This window comes from Mya arenaria, chromosome 2 (assembly GCF_026914265.1).
Source record: "Mya arenaria isolate MELC-2E11 chromosome 2, ASM2691426v1".
Taxonomy (NCBI): Eukaryota; Metazoa; Mollusca; class Bivalvia; order Myida; family Myidae; genus Mya; species Mya arenaria.
In genome coordinates this window covers 68,466,923-68,484,271 of record NC_069123.1, presented here as the reverse complement: position 1 = coordinate 68,484,271, position 17,349 = coordinate 68,466,923, and the positions used below count along the sequence as shown (strand labels likewise).

General features: G+C 35.1%; 2 protein-coding genes across 2 annotated transcripts in view; one reads left to right on the top strand and one right to left on the bottom strand.

The window, feature by feature from the left end:
* The window catches only part of LOC128208595 (uncharacterized), a 22,741-nt gene extending 15,348 nt beyond the window's left edge, over positions 1-7,393 (bottom strand). Inside the window, exons 1-2 of the mRNA XM_052912150.1 lie at positions 7,348-7,393; positions 6,759-6,892 (exon numbers count right to left, since the gene is read on the bottom strand). Of these exons, the coding sequence (XP_052768110.1) occupies positions 6,759-6,872 (114 nt within the window). The 5' untranslated portion in view covers positions 6,873-6,892; positions 7,348-7,393. The remainder of the gene's footprint in view (positions 1-6,758; positions 6,893-7,347) is intronic.
* On the top strand, positions 6,916-17,349 carry LOC128208603 (RNA-binding protein with serine-rich domain 1-B-like). The gene is made up of 6 exons (XM_052912157.1): positions 6,916-7,024; positions 11,968-12,055; positions 14,504-14,662; positions 14,958-15,193; positions 15,567-15,726; positions 16,785-17,349. The coding sequence occupies exons 2-6, from the start codon at positions 11,976-11,978 to the stop codon at positions 16,888-16,890; spliced, it is 741 nt and encodes a 246-aa protein (XP_052768117.1). The 5' UTR covers positions 6,916-7,024; positions 11,968-11,975; the 3' UTR covers positions 16,891-17,349.

The following is a 17,349-nucleotide window of genomic DNA, read 5'->3' as shown; positions in this document are numbered from 1 at the left end:
ATAGATGATATCGGCAAAAATATTTGATAAAGTACATCGAGATCATAGGCGACGACGACGCCATAATTCGATAAACAACCATCTTAATCAACCAGCTATTAAGTGGACACAGCCATCTAAAAAACCATTGGGCTAAAATAACCGATAGTAATGACCAAAACTGTGACTTCTGTATGGTTCCTGAAACAGTGGACCACTACATTTTTCAATGTAAAAAATTTGTAGTGGCAAGAAAAGCTCTAGAAAAAAGAACTGAAGAACACCTACATCGCTTTGGAATAAACTGTGGGGCAATCACAATAGCCATTCTTGCAGGTGAAATAGAAAACATTCCTGTGGACGCAAAAGAAGCTTTAGTTGCGTCTTTGGCAGACTATTTGACGAAAACGAAGAGGATGTAATGATAAAATAAATAGTTAAAAATCAAGATAAATCAAAAAGAACAGACTCAAACAACTTTCCAAATTAAGTGATGTTTATATCATTATAAGTAGCAAGAGTAAAAGCACAATGTGAAGCAGTACTATGTGATGATAACGGCGAATAAATTTGTCGAAGTACAAAGAGAACATAGGCAACAGCAAGCCAAAAATTTGACAACTGTTGCAGTGTCTGCCAAGTTCCTGAAACTGTAGAACACTTCTTATTCCACTGTAAAAAGTATGATGAAGCTAGAAGAGGACTGGAAGAAAGAACTTTGCAAATACAATACAGACATTGCATACCCAATGCAGCAATTACATTGGGGTTACTAGCGGGTGAAAAAGAAGAAATAACGAAAAGTGTGAAAGAAGAACTGATGGATTCATTAAGCTTATATCTGTCAGAAACAAACAGGCTTTAAATATTTAATTTGATAAAAAAATAAAATATTTTTTGTCCTTTTTAAAAAAAACACACAACTTTCCAAAATTCGATGTGTCAAAAAAAAAAGTAACAAGAGTACAAGTACATAGAATAAAGCACATAGATGATATCGGCAAAAATATTAGATAAAGTACATCGAGACCATAGGCGACGACGACGCCATAATTTGACAAACAACAACAACAACAACATAAACTTCCGGTACGGGTAAAAGATATAAACATGTAAACAAAGTGCTTTGACGAGGTTTGGACACGGTTTTCACTTCTTTTCAACGAACACTAAGGTAAAAAGTTTATGTTATCATTAAGAAATACCAAAATAAAGATTAATATGTAAATACAGACTATTAAACATGGCTGGAAAAAGAAAGGGCAAGAAAAAGAAGATTAACAAATCAAAATCCCGTTCACCTCCACCATCCCCAAGAAACATTGAAGAAACCATTTGCTGTGCTTGCCTGAAAATAGAACCTCCAGACCAGATTCGACGTTTCCCAGACAGACCCTGGATTCAGTGTGATATATGTAATCAGTGGTGGCATCTTGAATGTTCTTATCTACGGATAGAAGACCTGTACAAAATAGATAAACACAAAATACTCTTCCCATGTGCATTGTGTGTAGTTGAACACTCTCCTTGGATAAGATTTGTTAAATCAAATACACAAAAAGAAGATAATCAGCAAAAGAGCCAGGCTGATGTAAGTATTCAAACTGATACGATTCCAGCTCCTGAACTTATCGCTCTTCAGCAGTCAGAAGTATCTACATCAAGCAGAAAAGACAATAGTACGGAATCAATAAAGCACAAACCCGATCAAACAAACAAAGAACCAGCAACTTTTAAAGAGGACCTCAGTAAAAACTGCCTCATCATTGATGGTATCTCGTCACCTTCAAAATTCAAAGATAGTAGAATCATACGCGAAGAGATTGCAAAACAGAAAAAAGTGAATGTAAGGCTAGCATATCCCCTATCTAGAGGTGGGATAGCAATTCACACACAAAATAAAGAAGATAAGGAGAAACTTCTTCAAGACTGGCCAGAAGGATCATTTTCTACGGGAAAAGGAAAATTGGCTGTACATGATACCCATCCCAAACCAGCTTGTGTGCTAAAAAACGTGGGCACCAACATAAAAGAAACTGATATCCACAGACAAGTTGTTGCGCAAACAGGAATACAGGCATCTTACAGAAGGTTGAGATACAGAGACACAAATAAACCTTTACCTATAGTTGTTGTTAGCTGTGCTTCATTCCAGGATCAACAAACGCTTTTCAAAAGCCGAATCATTATTCAGGACAGGCAAGTCAGCGTTCATCCGTATCGCAGCAAACGGAATATCCCAACCAGGTGCTACAATTGTCAAAGATTTGGTCATATTGCAGCATCCTGCAAATCAGATCCCTGCTGTGAAAATTGCTCAAGTAACCACTCAGGAAAGTGCAGGAATGCTAAGCATTGCGTAAATTGCAAAGGAGATCACTCATCAGGGTACATAGGGTGTCAAGCATTTATCAGCTTGAAACATCAACTACAACAACGACAGTAGCATTTAATTTAGATATTAAATACTACAAAGTACAATGAAGATTGCTCAAGCTAACATAAGATCAATAAACACATCTTTTAGTTTTATTGAAAATGTAGTAAAATCACAAAACATCAAAATTTTTGCAATATCAGAAATATGGCATCCTGAAGTTGATATCAAAGATACAATAAAGAAAAGATGGCACTGGGTAGCTAGTGAAAGAAGAATCATACAAGGAGGTGGAGTCGCACTGATGATTGACAAGAGTATAAAAATATTTGAAAGAAAAGATCTAAGATCATGTGATGTAGAGGCGGTTTGGTGTGAGGTCTTCCATGAAAAATGCAACTTCCTTATATGCTCTGTATACATACCCCCATCAAATGAACTTATGCTTAAAAAGTTTACGGAGATAATAGATCAAGCACAAGGGTTTGGAACGCCGTTAATAATACTTGGAGATTTTAATGCTTCACACAAATTTTGGTACGGCAAAAAAGATAATAAACTGGGCATAACACTTCATACATACCTACAAGGAACTCAATTAATGGTCTTAAACAATCAGACACCCACTAGAAATGACAAAGTGATTGACTTATCTATAGTAACTGGCTCCCTGTCACAGAACATCAGCAACTGGAAAGTACAAGAAGAAGCTTACTTAAACACAGATCATAAACTCATAACATTTCAACTGGGTGAAAAAGAGACCTGGAAAGCTGAAGAAAGATGGGATTTTAAAAATGCCAATTGGTTAACCTGGGAAAAAGAAACTTCAGAGAGATTACAGTCATGGATTGAACAACAAACAAACTCAAGTGTGGATGTAATGTATGCATCTCTAGTAGAGACTCTTCTCAGCTGTGCAGAAAATGTGATACCTAAGAAGAAGATTTGTCCACATAGCAAAGGTTATTGGTCACTTGAATTAAATGAGCTCAACAAAAAGTTCAAACAGGCAAAAAGAAAATTCCAGGTAAGGTCAGATCCGGCTAATGAACGTGCAGTTAGTATTTCAAGACAGGCATTCCAGGAAGCTATAGAAAAGGCAAAAACTGCATACCTTGACCTACTGACACATGAGCTGGATCCTAGGAAACCAGAGAAGTTTTGGAAAATAATAAACAAACATAGAAGTGATGAATCCAAGTGTGCAGTCCAGCCTATTGTTAAAGAAGACTTATCCTTAGCAGTATCTGATGTGGAGATTTTTCAAGAAATGAAACAAAAATATGGTAAAGAAACACTCGAAGTGAAAGAAAAGTGCCATACACATTACTACCAAATTGAAAATCAAGTTGAAACCATTGAAAATGATGAAAGAATGTCTCTGGTGAGAGATCCACACACAATGGAAAATTCAGACATAACACTTGATGAAGTAGAATCGGTATTAAAAGAATTTGACAAGAACAGTGCACCATGTCCAGAAGAGAGAATTTTTGGGGTAATGTTGAAAAATTGTGGCGAATTACTAAGCAAAAGTCTGCTTTTCTTGTTCCAAAGATGCTGGGAGAGAGGTAAACTGCCAGGCGGTTTTAAAACAGACCCAAAAATAATGCTACCAAAGCCTGGAAAAGAAAACTACAATACAGTTAAATCATACAGACCTATAACATTAGAAAGCATCATTGGAAAATTACTTGAAAAAATTATAAAAAAGAGACTAACATGGAAACTTGAAACAGAACAAGCAGTGTCAAAATATCAGAATGCATATAGGAAAAATAAGTCTTGTACGCAATCCCTACTACGTATTGTACAAAGCATACAGGAAAACAACAATAAGGGTGAAAAATCAGCATTAGTCATCATGGACTATGAATCATGCTTTGAAAGAGTTTGGAGGGCTGGTCTACTCCAAAAGGCATTCAACAGCAACATTCGTGGAAGACTTTGGATATACTTGAAGGAGTTCATAACCGACAGAAAATACTACCTAAAGGTAAATGACCACAAGTCTCCGTTAATCATTTCTAAAGTAGGCATTCCACAGGGGTCTGTTCTGAGCCCAACACTCTGCAACCTCTACACAAGGGACAGCATGGATGGAGTGACCGGACATCATACAGAATTTGCAGATGATGCCAGCATATGGAACAGTGACAAGTCAATTGAAAACGCCATTGAAAAAACAAATGAAGATCTTCATAAGATTAATATATGGTGTGATCAATGGAACATGAGCATAGCCTCTGAAAAAACTAAGGCAATCCTATTCAAAACTGACATTGAACCCTTTAAGAAGTTGGTTTACAATAATATTCCCATTGAGCTGGTTCAAAACAAAAAATTGCTAGGGGTAACCATAGACAACAACTTGTCATTCAACACCCACATTCATGAGAAGTCAATGGCTGGCTACAGGGCACTAAAAGGACTTGATTGTTTCACAAGTAAATACAGAGGTTGCACACAGACTACATATATGAAACTCTACAAAGCCTTGGTCTTGCCAATTTTGGACTTTGGCTTACCTGTACTGGTCACTCAAACTGACCAATGCATACGCGCATTTGAACCGGTCCAACGCAGCGCCATGTTAAAAGCTAGTGGATGTTTACCAAGTACAAGCACAGAATCATTGGAACTATTAACAAATACCCTACCAATGAACATTCACATTAAGTTGAGACAAGCAGAGGAACTGGTCAGAATTGTAGCCAAAAGAGATGAAGATCCACTGAAAGCAGACTTTAACAAGTGGATGTCAAATAGGTCAAGTTTTAGAGGGAAACCTACAACATTTGCGCTTCTAATGTGCCGCTACACAGAACTCAAAGACAAAATCAAGCTAGAAAATATAGAGAAGGAATTTGAGTACAACGTGAAGTACATTGGTCTTTCTAGGACACGCGAAAAGGTTAACTTCGAACAATTCACTGTGGATAAGGAAACCCAGACAGCAAATATAGCACACATACTAGATGCTAGCTCTGGAGGAGACATCCTAGTGTTTACAAACGGCTCTTCACTGGGTAACCCAGGCCCTACCGGTGCGGGTGCTGCCATCTATCTTGAAGGATACAAGACAAATCCAGTTTTGTTAAATAAGGGCGTGTCAAAACTTGGCAACAACTTTTCTGGCGAAATGGCGGGTATTGAACTTTCACTGGACTTCCTAACAGCTACAACACCACAAAGAAAAAACATTCACATATTCACAGACTGCCAGGGAGCAATATCAACAGCATTTTCAAGAGAGATTCCCAAGAACAAAATTGAAACCGTTTTTAACATTAAAACATCTGTAACAAGTTTAGAGGACAATGGTAATACACTCCATGTGCACTGGATACCTGGCCATAAAAACATAGAGGGAAATGAGCTGGCTGACGAGCAGGCAAAAAAAGGGGCTAAGAAGGCAGCAGAATTTGATGAAGCAGAATTCGATGATGAAAAGAAAGATGCAGGTGAAGTCATGCAAATGATGAAAAGAAAAGCAATTAATGAAAAATGGTCAGCCCAATACCGTAACTCTGAGAGGTCTTCCGCCATACATGACATCTTTGTCACACCCGGGGTAAGAAACTGCGTTGGTGAAAAGAAAAGAAAATGTTTCAGCCAAATCAACCAACTCCTAAGTGGTCACACCCGGTTGAAAGATCACTGGGCAAAACAGACACCAGACCAAACAGACAACTGTTGCAGTGTCTGCCAAGTTCCTGAAACCATAGACCACTTCTTATTCCACTGTAAAAAGTATGATGAAGCTAGAAGAGGACTGGAAGAAAGAACTATGCAAATACTATACAGATATTGCATACCCAAAGTAGCAATTACGTTGGGGTTATTAGCGGGTGAAATAGAAGAAATAACGAATACCTGTGCGAAAGAAGAACTGATGGATTCATTAAGCTTATATCTGTCAGAAACAAACAGGCTATAAATATTTAATTTTATAAAAAATAACAAAAAATAATTCCTTTTTAAAAAACACACAACTTTCCAAAATTCGATGAGTCCAAAAAAAAAAAAAAAGTAACAAGAGTTCAAGTACATAGAATAAAGCACTAAGATGATATCGGCAAAAATATTCGATATAGTACATCGAGACCATAGGCGACGACGACGCCATAATTCGACAAACAACAACAACAACATAAACAACAACAAGACGTTTCAGTTGCATGCTTTCAGTTTCTTTATTCACGGCGATAATAATTTATCAGAGGATTGCAATTATTAGTAATGATCAATATGATGATGATGATGATGATGATGATGATGATGATCTTCATGAAACTTGCATGTATTTCGGATATATCAATCCAAAATTTATAATAAGCAGATTCTAATCGTATTATAAGAGACAGGTGACAATCATCATGTTTAAACGCATGCATACCTGCCACTGAATTCTCCGTATAGGCACCATCTGAAAGAATTGACTAGCAATGGACGAAAACATCGTTTCTTCTCTTCCGTCAATTTGACGGGGATTTTGTCTGGAGGTCGCCATTTTGAGAATCTTCTTAGCCACTATTTGATTGGTTTAAAAATATTTTTAAGCCAATGAGGACAAACGTAACATATCAGACTAAAAAAGTTTACTTCCGGAGACGCTTTTGTACGAATGTAAACAAACTTTCTGGACTATCAGAATCTATATCGGTGAGTATCGCTGCCTCTTATAAATCAATCGAACTAATATTTTGGTGTATGTGTTATGAATATGTGACTCGTATATACTAGTATATTAGTTTTAGCTGGTTCGTGGAAATAACGTTCTATTTTCTAATAAGATACATGTATATTATTATTATTATTATTATTATTATATTATTATTATTATTATTATTATTTGTTATTATTTCCTTCCTCAAACATGTTCCGTTATTAGCAGATCTTGGCATATATGTCACCTGCGAAGCTTTTATTTGAAAGTTGCCTTTTATGGAAACTGACTGGTCAAAATACATATATGATCAATTTACCTTAGTCTTGAATATAAACTTATTATTTTAAATATAATTATCTTAAATATGTCTGAAATACATCCAAAGTACATTTGTTTTATTTTAAAATATAAACAACACGCCTATATATATAGCATCCAAAAAACAACATTTTCTATAAGCCATTGCTTGACTTAAGTTTTCAATAGTCTATTGAAAACTTAAGTCAAGCAATGGCTTATAGAAAATGTTGTTTTTTGGATGCTATATATATAGGCGTGTTGTTTATATTTTAAAATAAAACAAATGTACTTTGGATGTATTTCAGACATATTTAAGATAATTATATTTAAAATAATGAATAGAGCTCGTAGCATAACAATTTTCAAGACATTATTTTTGTAAATTTAACTCTCATCCCTATCAGATTTCCTTATCAAAAAAACATTAAATAATACAGGTTTCTCAAAACTGCTATGGTTTTGATACCTGCACATTATCCCTTTGAGGATGATTTCAATTGATATCAGGCCTAAAAAAATTGTTTGGTTAGGGTTACATCCTTTTCAAAAATAGGTAGGGTAGGTAGGCTTTTTTATTATTTTTTTTTTTTTATTAGGCTTTATTTAAGAATGTCATTTTCATCATTGGAGAATGGTGTTAAAGTTATCTTCTATATAAGCATTTAAGGTTTTAAACTTCATATTGAAAGACAAAAAAATAAAAAGCAAAAAAAAATATATTTTTTTTTTATTTTTTATTTTTACTCTTTTTTTTTTCAAACTGACTATAAAAACGGTAGGGTCGGCGCCTATTCCGTAGGTAGGGTCGGGTAACCCGAACCAAATGTTTTTGTTTTTTTTAGATCTCATCAGGGTTCAAATTTAATTTTGAGTGCTTTTTGAGGCAACTCCAAAAATGAAAAATCAACTTGAAATTTTATTATTTGCTTTATTTACTTATGATATTGTCTAATTAAAGTAGATATAAGATATACAATAAATATTAAAAAGTATCAATCTTAAGTTTTTGACATTGTTCACTTTGAAGGGGGGGGGTATATTTACCCTCGCCATCAGGTAATACCCATTCCGCGAGCACGCTACAGATTTCATTATGTGTATCAGTATTAAAAAGCAATAACAATATAAATTTAAAATAATTAAAAGCGACAGTAAATGTAGTGTGGATGCTTTGGACTTTAATATATATCAAAGCAGTGTGCGAAATTAACCTTTTTACCCTGGTAGCCAATGGGGCTACAGACAATGAGATTTCTGTAGCCCAACCCAGATTTCTGTGGCCCAGAAGTTTACAGAAAAATCACAGAACATATTTGTGAGTATTTTTAATTTTTAAAGAGACAAAATGATATACAAACTGATCTAGATCTCATTTTATTCAGTAAAAGATGAGACTGGATGTGATTTACTGTAAATAACAATTTTTTGCATATTGAAAAATGAAAAAAGCATTTTTTTTTCATTTATTTGTTGCCAGAGTTGAGGGTCCTGTCTAGCTAAAGAACTTCAGCGAGTACATACTATTTCCTTTTAATGTGTAGTGAACATCCAAAAATAAATATCAACATTAAAGCACAGGGGCAGGTTGCGTTGTTTTCACACCCCACGCCCCGCCCTTTTTTTTATCAATTCTTATTAAAGTAAGATTATGATGTGGTAACAGTAACTTGTGATAATTGGCATTTTTTTTATTGTATATTTGCTGAAATGACCATGTTTAAGAAGTCATAATTTTATCAAATCATAACCAAACTCTACATTTTTGGACTTTCCTTGTAGAGTCAGTGTCAATCTTTAAGGAAATGTACAGTTTCAACGAAAACAAATGCAATTTAAACCCCAAATTTCCTAAAACATGTTACTTGACGAACCAACTACCCGCTAATTTTACCGAAATGTTCAAGACTAAAATGCATTTTCCTGCTATTGCCCCATCAATTCAACACGTGTGCTTAAGAGGAACAATATATTTATCACGATACAAGGCCTAAAAAAATAAATTGTTTGGTTAGGGTTACATCCTTAAAAAAAATAGGTAGGGTAGGTAGGCTTTTTTTTTTTTATTATTTTTTTTTTTTATTAGGTTTAATATAAGAATATAATTTTCATCATTGGAGAATGGTGTTAAAGCTATCTTCTGTACAAGCATTTAAGGTTTAAACTTAATATTAAAAAGCAATTAAAAAAAAAAACGAATTTTTTTTTTTTTTTTTTTTAGTTTTTCATTTTTTTTTTTAAACTGACTATAAAAACGGTAGGGTCGGCGCCTATTCCGTAGGTAGGGTCGGGTAACCCGAACCAAATGTATTTTTTTTTTAGGCCCAAGTGAAATGGAAGTCAAATATTGTCAAACAGAGCCGTGCACATGATTTACAATCTTTCTTTATTTCTTTACGCATATGCTGACTTGGACATTGCGCAAGCGGAAATTATTCACGGGGCATGCGTTGGTACCCTGCTTTCATCTATGATAAAGTTGCGTTGCGTGGGTAAATTTGTTCCGACCCAATTTGTTTGTGTATACACATACTATAGAAAGTCTGAAAATTGTTTATTTGCGTGTACGGCCCTATGGGACGACATTTGACTTCCATTTCAGATATTTCCGGAAATAGGTACACGGTGTCAAGGTAAATATCATCCCGACAATTTTTTTATCAACAAGCCCAATGATTTTATTTTCATCGCCCATCGGGCTATCTTAAAGGTTTTTTTTGTAGCCCGGGTCATTTTTTCGTCGCCTCGGGCGATCGGGCTACCATTAATTTCGCACACTGTATCGAAGTCTTTTCACTTTGACAGTTGGGTGGATATATTCAAAGGTTGATGAGGTTTACATAAAAGTGTGCGAAAACGCTAAATTTAGCCAATGATTGAGCTAGGTGATTACGTCATTTGTATTCACTTTGTATTATGCACACCTCGGAGCATCCCAGAAAGATTTGGGATAAAACTCAGCCTTTTCCGTATTTGTTCCATTCTTGAAAACTTACTAGAGCGTGACTCCGTACTGTCTTCTTTATACCAGTCTGCGAAATAACAAAAAATAAGCATAGGCCATTCGGGCCTATAACCTTAACAAATCCATAGGCCCGAATCATATTTCATAGGCCCAAAAGAAAAATAACAAGTTTGACCTCTTCATAGAGTATTTAATGCTATTCTCTTGTAAAAAGGACAACAAAGAAAACACATGGTCCTCAGCCATCTTCACATCATCATCAGCATCTGAATCCTCAGAGACTAAGCTGTCAATTGTCTTCTTCTGAAACACACATACTTATTATATTGGATGACTCAATGATTTCAGTACCATATACCGTTTAAAGTATGTAGGTTATTTCATAAAAATACTATCTGCTTTGGTGCGAGTCGAGGCTAAGCATCTTAGCAAATGCCAAAGATAGGACGAAACAAAAATGGCATCTATCAAGTTATATATATTACGGAAATTCCGTTAGCCAATCAGTGCACGACATAGTGAAATCGGAACATGATGATGAGTTGTAGTGATCGTGAAGGTCAATGCACCTGGAATATTGAATTATTTAATATAGTACAAACATTCCATGATATCTAATTGATGTAACCGAAAGGTGACAATGGAATCACCTGGTCAAATATGTGAAAGTTCTTAAAATTATTTATTGTTCCACATGAATTATTTTAGCTGCAATCATTAGATCAACTTTGTGTCCTTTTCACTTCAATGTCAGTCGTTTGCTAGGTCACAGTTCATCATAGCCAGTATATGGCTTTCAGGAACTTAACATTTAAAATCCGTAAACAGAAGAATACAAACATGAAAAAATAACAGCTCTTATATTTAGATTTGTGTCAAATTTCATACCATAACATTAAAATAGGGTTTGCAAACATATATTCGCGACTGGGCTTGATCAATGTTCAATTCTAAACAATCACGAGATGGCGAAAATATGTGACAAACCAATTTTTTTAGTCGAGGCACAGCAATTTTGATTAATTGGTACGAAATATGTTTTCTACATTTATAATAAATTAATGTTTTTTAAAGACATGAAGTCTGTTCTGTACCTTATATCGCATTCCATCGCTGAAAATTGATCAACTGGTTCTGTTATCGGCTATCCCATCGTGACGTCATCAAATGGCAGATAATTTGAAAAAACAGTATAAATGTATTTAAAAGAGTGTATACCGTGAAGCATTGTAATGCAATCACACACTTTATGATTATTTTTTGTGGACACAAAAAGAAAATCGATTATTTGCGAAATAAAGCAAGTATTCGTCCATAAAAAATCATAGGCCCGCCGGGCGTACTCTGCCGATTTTGACAGGCCCGACGGATTTTTTATATGCCACGGGCATTGGGCGTGTGGCTTATTTCGCAGACTGTTATACTGGTAGTGTAAACATGCCACTTATAGGCTGTTTACACTCGACTTCGTAGCGGAGTTAAGTTCATGTTTATTCTACTTCCCTTTAAAAAATTTGTGGTCTAGAAAAAAACACTCGCAGAATTTTGCGAGCTTGAATAAAAGTCACTCGCAATTTGCAAATGTCGCTCACATTTTGGGAGTATGCGAGTCTAAATTCGAACCCTGATCATATTGGCAGAAATTGATATTATGTACCGGTATATATATTTTAGACACAAAAATGCCTGACCGTGGTCGGGACACTGAGAAGGAGAAAGAGAAAAAGAAACGGGCCGGGTCATCAAGTTCAGATAGCAGCAGGTTAGTTATTTAAAGACATATCTCCAAAAAACAAAAATCTTCTGTAATAGAATAAGATTTTGGTTTCCTTTTTAGTAGGATTTTTCATCAATAACTTATGGGTTAAAGAATGGCAAACCCGGGCGGGCGGTAACAATTCTGTATTTCTCTTTTCATTTTATGTAATAAAATAGAGTTTTTATCCAATGGTTATCAAACTTGGTCAGACTATTTGTTGGCATGTTATCTTGAATATATATGAATATGGGTTATCTTGGGTCATAAACTAGGTCACTAGGTCAAATCTTTAGAAGAAATATTTGATGGTAATAAATTCAACAATTTTTATCAAATCTTGATGATACATGGTCAGAGTGCTTGTCTGCATTATATCTTGCATATTTTTTAATACGGGTCAACCCGGGTCAAAATCAAGATCACTAGGGAAAAATATTTCCACATCTTAAATTCAATAAAAAAAATTCATATCTTGATGAAACTTGGTCAGAATATTTGTTTGCATAACATCTTGCTTATTTTTTATATCTGTCATCCCCGGTCAATTCTAGGTCACAAGGTCAAATCTTTATGAAACTTGATCATAATATTTGTCTGCATAATGCATGTATCTTGAAAGTTCTTTAATATGGGTCATCCCACGGTCAAAATCTAGGTTACAAGGTCAAATCTTAGGAACAAGAATTCCTCGGTCATAAAAATTCATTAATTTTTATCAAATCTTTATGAAACTTGGTCAGAATATTTGTCTACATGTTGTCTTAATCTTTTGTGAATATGGGTCACTTCAGATCGAAAACTAGGTCACTAGGTCAAATCTTAGGAAATATTTTCCCGATGTCATAAAAAAATGAAATCTTAGTTGATAAAGTGTGTCATCTAGGGTCAAGAACTAGGTCTCTGAGACAGATCTTATTGGTAAATCTGATGTATTTATAAAATGTTCATTTTTTCTCACACAAATGGAATAGTTTCTGTTAATCAGGTTATTTGTATGAACAATATCTCCGATAAGTATAAATATGGGTCTTTTTGGTTAAAAATACTTGGTCACTAGCTCAAATCCTAGGTTTGCAAAATTGCTTCGTCAAATAAAATATAGGGCTTTAATGCGGTGTTGCCGCATTGGCGTCTTGTTTATTATTTTTTTTAGGTCTTTTATTTTAGTGATTTTTTTGTCTACGAAGAAAATCAATACATTCATATGCATAGTCTTTAATAATTTTAAAGATATATTTAAATTATAGATAATGTTAACTTTAGCATGGTTTCAACTTTGAAAGTGTGGAGTATGTAAGTTTTGCATGAAAGTTTGACAGTCATGTGACAGGAATCTATTTTTACCTTATGCATTTAAATGAATGTCCAGTACCATGTTTTTAAATTGCAATTTTCTTATCTTTTTAATCCTCAGTTTTGACATTCAATGTTATTTCTAACCTCGGTTTCATGTTCAAATATAGCTCATTTGAGCTTATCTTGTATTTTTAGCTCGACTATACGAAGAATAAGGAGAGCTATCCTAGTCACCCGAGCGTCGGCGTCGGCTTAACCACTTATGTTAAAGTTTTTGTTAGAGTTTGTGTACCACCTCAAATATTTTCAAAGTCCATTGACATATGGCTTTGAAACTTTGCACACTCGTTTACCATCATGCCCCCAACCTGTACACAGGAAGAGGTAACTCTATCAAGTATTTTGACAAAATAATGCCTCTTTTTCTACTTAGAATTTACGTTAAAGTTTGCGTACCACCTCAAATATTTTCAAAGTCCATTGACATATGGCTTTGAAACTTTGCACACTTGTTCACCATCATGCCCTCAACCTATACACAGGAGGAGGTAACTCTATCAAGCATTTTGACAAAATTATGCCCCTTTTCCGACTTAGAATCTACGTTAAAGTTTGCGTACCACCTCAAATATTTTCAAAGTCCATTGACATCTGGCTTTTAAACTTTGCACGCTTGTTCACCATCATGCCCCCAACCTGTACAAAGGAGGAGGTAACTCTATCAAGCATTTTGACAAAATTATGCCCCTTTTTCGACTTAGAATTTACATTAAAGTTTGCGTACCACCTCAAATATTTTCAAAGTCCATTGACATCTGGCTTTGAAACTTCGCAAGCTTGTTCACCATCATGCCCCAGCCTGTACACATGAGGAGGTCTCTGTATCAAGCATTTTGACAAAATAATGCCCCTTTTTCTACTTAGAATTTACGTTAAAGTTTGCGTACCACCTCAAATATTTTCCAATTCAATTTATGTAAATTTCTCAGCACACCATGTATTGCATTGAAATCTAACGTAACAGTGATCCATGCATGTTTCCCCAAAACTTTTCATTCCATACACCGAAAAGCGGCAGAATAGTTGAGCGCGCTGTCTCTGTGACAGCTCTTGTTTTCTAACTAAAGATATGATATGAAAAATTTCTTACATCAGTTCCTCTTCAAGAAGTAGGTCGCGTTCGTCATCCTCTGACAGCAGCTCCTCAGGTAGTTCCAGCTCTTCCCGATCTTCATCATCGTCCAGCGGCTCATCAAGAAGTGGGCGTTCAAGGTCAAGGGACAAACCAAGACCACGCAAGAAGTCAGGGGGAGAGTAAGTGCCTGTAATGTATGTAAGTTGATCATGTTTGAGCAAGAGCACAACTATAAAAAAAAAAACACAATTTTTTTTTTAACATTCGGATATTTGTGGATTTTTTCGAGAGGAAATACATATTTTTTGTGAGAGGGAATATAGCCCAGTTTAGATCTCAAAACAAGCTGCAAAATATGGACTGAACATGTACTGAAACAAATTCCAATGATTTTGAACAATGTTCTAGTCTCCTGAATATTTTATTATGGTAACTTACTCTCACTAAGTAACATGTGTGTTTTATGTTAAACAGGTCTCCAAAGCGCAAGAAGAGAAGTCCAACACCTCGGCCGACAAAGGTGCATGTTGGTAAATTGACCCGTAATGTGATGAAGGAACACATACAGGAGATATTCTCTGTGTATGGGGTGATCAAGCACCTTGAGATGCCCCCTGACAGGGCACACCCAAGCTTCTCTAAGGGATTTGCCTACGTGGACTTTTCAAATCCAGAAGAAGCTGACAAAGCAGTCAAACATATGGATGGAGGTTAGTGTCACTGTGATACATGCTTACAAGTTACAGCTGTCAGTGCTTTAGTTTATGCCTGTATAGTTTTAGTTCTGTGAGAAAACTTGTTTGAAATTACTTTTATGATTATGAATATTTTGATTGTATTTCTACCAAAATTATAAATTGTTTTTTAATAAAAAGTTATTCAATTGAACTCTATAGGATACAAAGGAAGGTGAAAATATCTTATTCACATTATTAACACTGGGTTCGAATGAATTAAACAGATTCAGTGTAAATGGTTTGTGCCTGTATTAACATCATATTTATGTTAAAGTAGTCAGTCATTTTAGCTGTGTTCATAAATATCAGAAGGGAGTTTAAAAGCAACATAACATTCTGTTTTTAGGTCAGATAGATGGCCAGGAGGTGACTGCCCAAACTGTCCTGCCACCGCGGCCAGCTCCTAGACCTGCCAGGAGAAGTCCACCACCGTCTAGACGAGGCCCTCCGTCTGGACGCTCCTGGAGACCTTCTCCACCAAGATTTCGAGATGAGCGAACACGCAGGTAATGATTGCATGCTTAATGTGACCAGTTTCTCATTACATTTATTTCACAAATGATGTTATAAAATTGCAGCTTTTAACCAAAGTTTCTTGAATGATATATATTGGTAATGGTTGCCAATATGTAAGACTGAAAGGAAAAGTATTAAGTCTATATCATAAACGGATGTGAAAGATCTTCATTGTTCACAAACAACAAGAAATACTGTATAAATAAAGTACTAAAGCTGCAATGCTTCACTTAAAGCTTGATTCGATTCCGATATCAAACATATTTTACTTATTGCTGCTATGTAATATTAAGTTTTTAAGGTTGTTTAATCATTGCAATTATAAAAAAACAAGGACAGTGTTCATTAATAACAAATTTTAATTAACAAGACTTTCTGTTTACAAATATTAATAACAAAAAAAACATCACACACTTATAACAGAAACAATCTGTTGATAAATTTTAAACGAATAACAAAACAAAAAATGGTTTGTTATTCATTTAAATCATATTAACAGATAGTTTCTGTTATGTGCGGTGTTTTTCTGTATCTGTAAAATTTGACAGACTCAAAGTTTGCGCACATAGTTGGAGTGTTTCCTTTTCAAATGCTGCATCAGATAAGTTGAGCTTCCAGACTTAGGATAACTAACGTCATCGAAATAAATTTAACATGATGCTTTTTGTATCAATTCCTTGCAGAGCTTGAAATGTGCCCACTCTCTAATGTTTAGTTCTTGAGAAGGATCTTTCAATGAGGGAAACGCCATGTTACTAGGATAGTAAAACAGAAACTCTTATTGATTGGCTGCAAGATTAACTATTAACCATTTGCCTGCCGCGTAACAAAAGTTGACATGTTTAAAATGTGGATACAACGGGTCAGCTTTTAGGATGCATGTTTAATATGCAGATTGGATCAAATTTTGGGGTTCCATATGGAATCGGGGAGTTCTGAACCGTTTTTCGCTGCATCGGAGCGAATCATCTATTAAGTACTGTAGATTTTTACACATTCAATACTTTGATATAGAGTGAAGTATATATGTCTATATGTTTAACTCCAGGTCTCCTCCCCGCCGTGCCCGGACCCCACCCCGTCGTCGTTCTCGCAGCAGGTCACCCGTGAGGCGGCGGCGACACAGTCGCTCAAGCTCAAGTTCCTCACGATGAGATCACCTTGCAAGATAATGTGACTTTGTGACTCAGATATGTATTCAGCACACTGATCATGCAGCAACTGTTTATAAAATGGATGCTAGGCACTGTATGGTGTGTAACTGGAAACTAATTGCACAACAGGTCTGATGGCAATCAACATTTTTCATGATTGGTAGCAAAATGGATCATGATAAAAATATTTTTGCTTTTAAGGATTTAAGCAGAAAAAAGAGACATTTTAACAATGGAATTATATTTCAAATATAGCTTTAATATGAACATTTTCTTTGTATTGTTATGATGATTTGTCGTTCCTACATCTTCAAGTAACATGTATTTCGTAATAACTGTTTAATAATTCTGTTTAGTTTCAGCAAATTACGATTGTATTGCATTAAAATCACTTTTCATTATGTTTTTCTCTTGTACAGTATTGTAATTTTAATGTCGTGAAATAAATGTTAAATACAA

Excerpts from the sequence above, each read along its gene's own strand:
- LOC128208603 (XM_052912157.1), top strand. The coding sequence starts at position 11,976 with ATGCCTGACCGTGGTCGGGACACTGAGAAGGAGAAAGAGAAAAAGAAA. Across the intron at positions 15,194-15,566 it reads AGTCAAACATATGGATGGAG|GTCAGATAGATGGCCAGGAG; the intron begins GTTAGTGTCACT and ends TTCTGTTTTTAG. Across the intron at positions 15,727-16,784 it reads CGAGATGAGCGAACACGCAG|GTCTCCTCCCCGCCGTGCCC; the intron begins GTAATGATTGCA and ends GTTTAACTCCAG.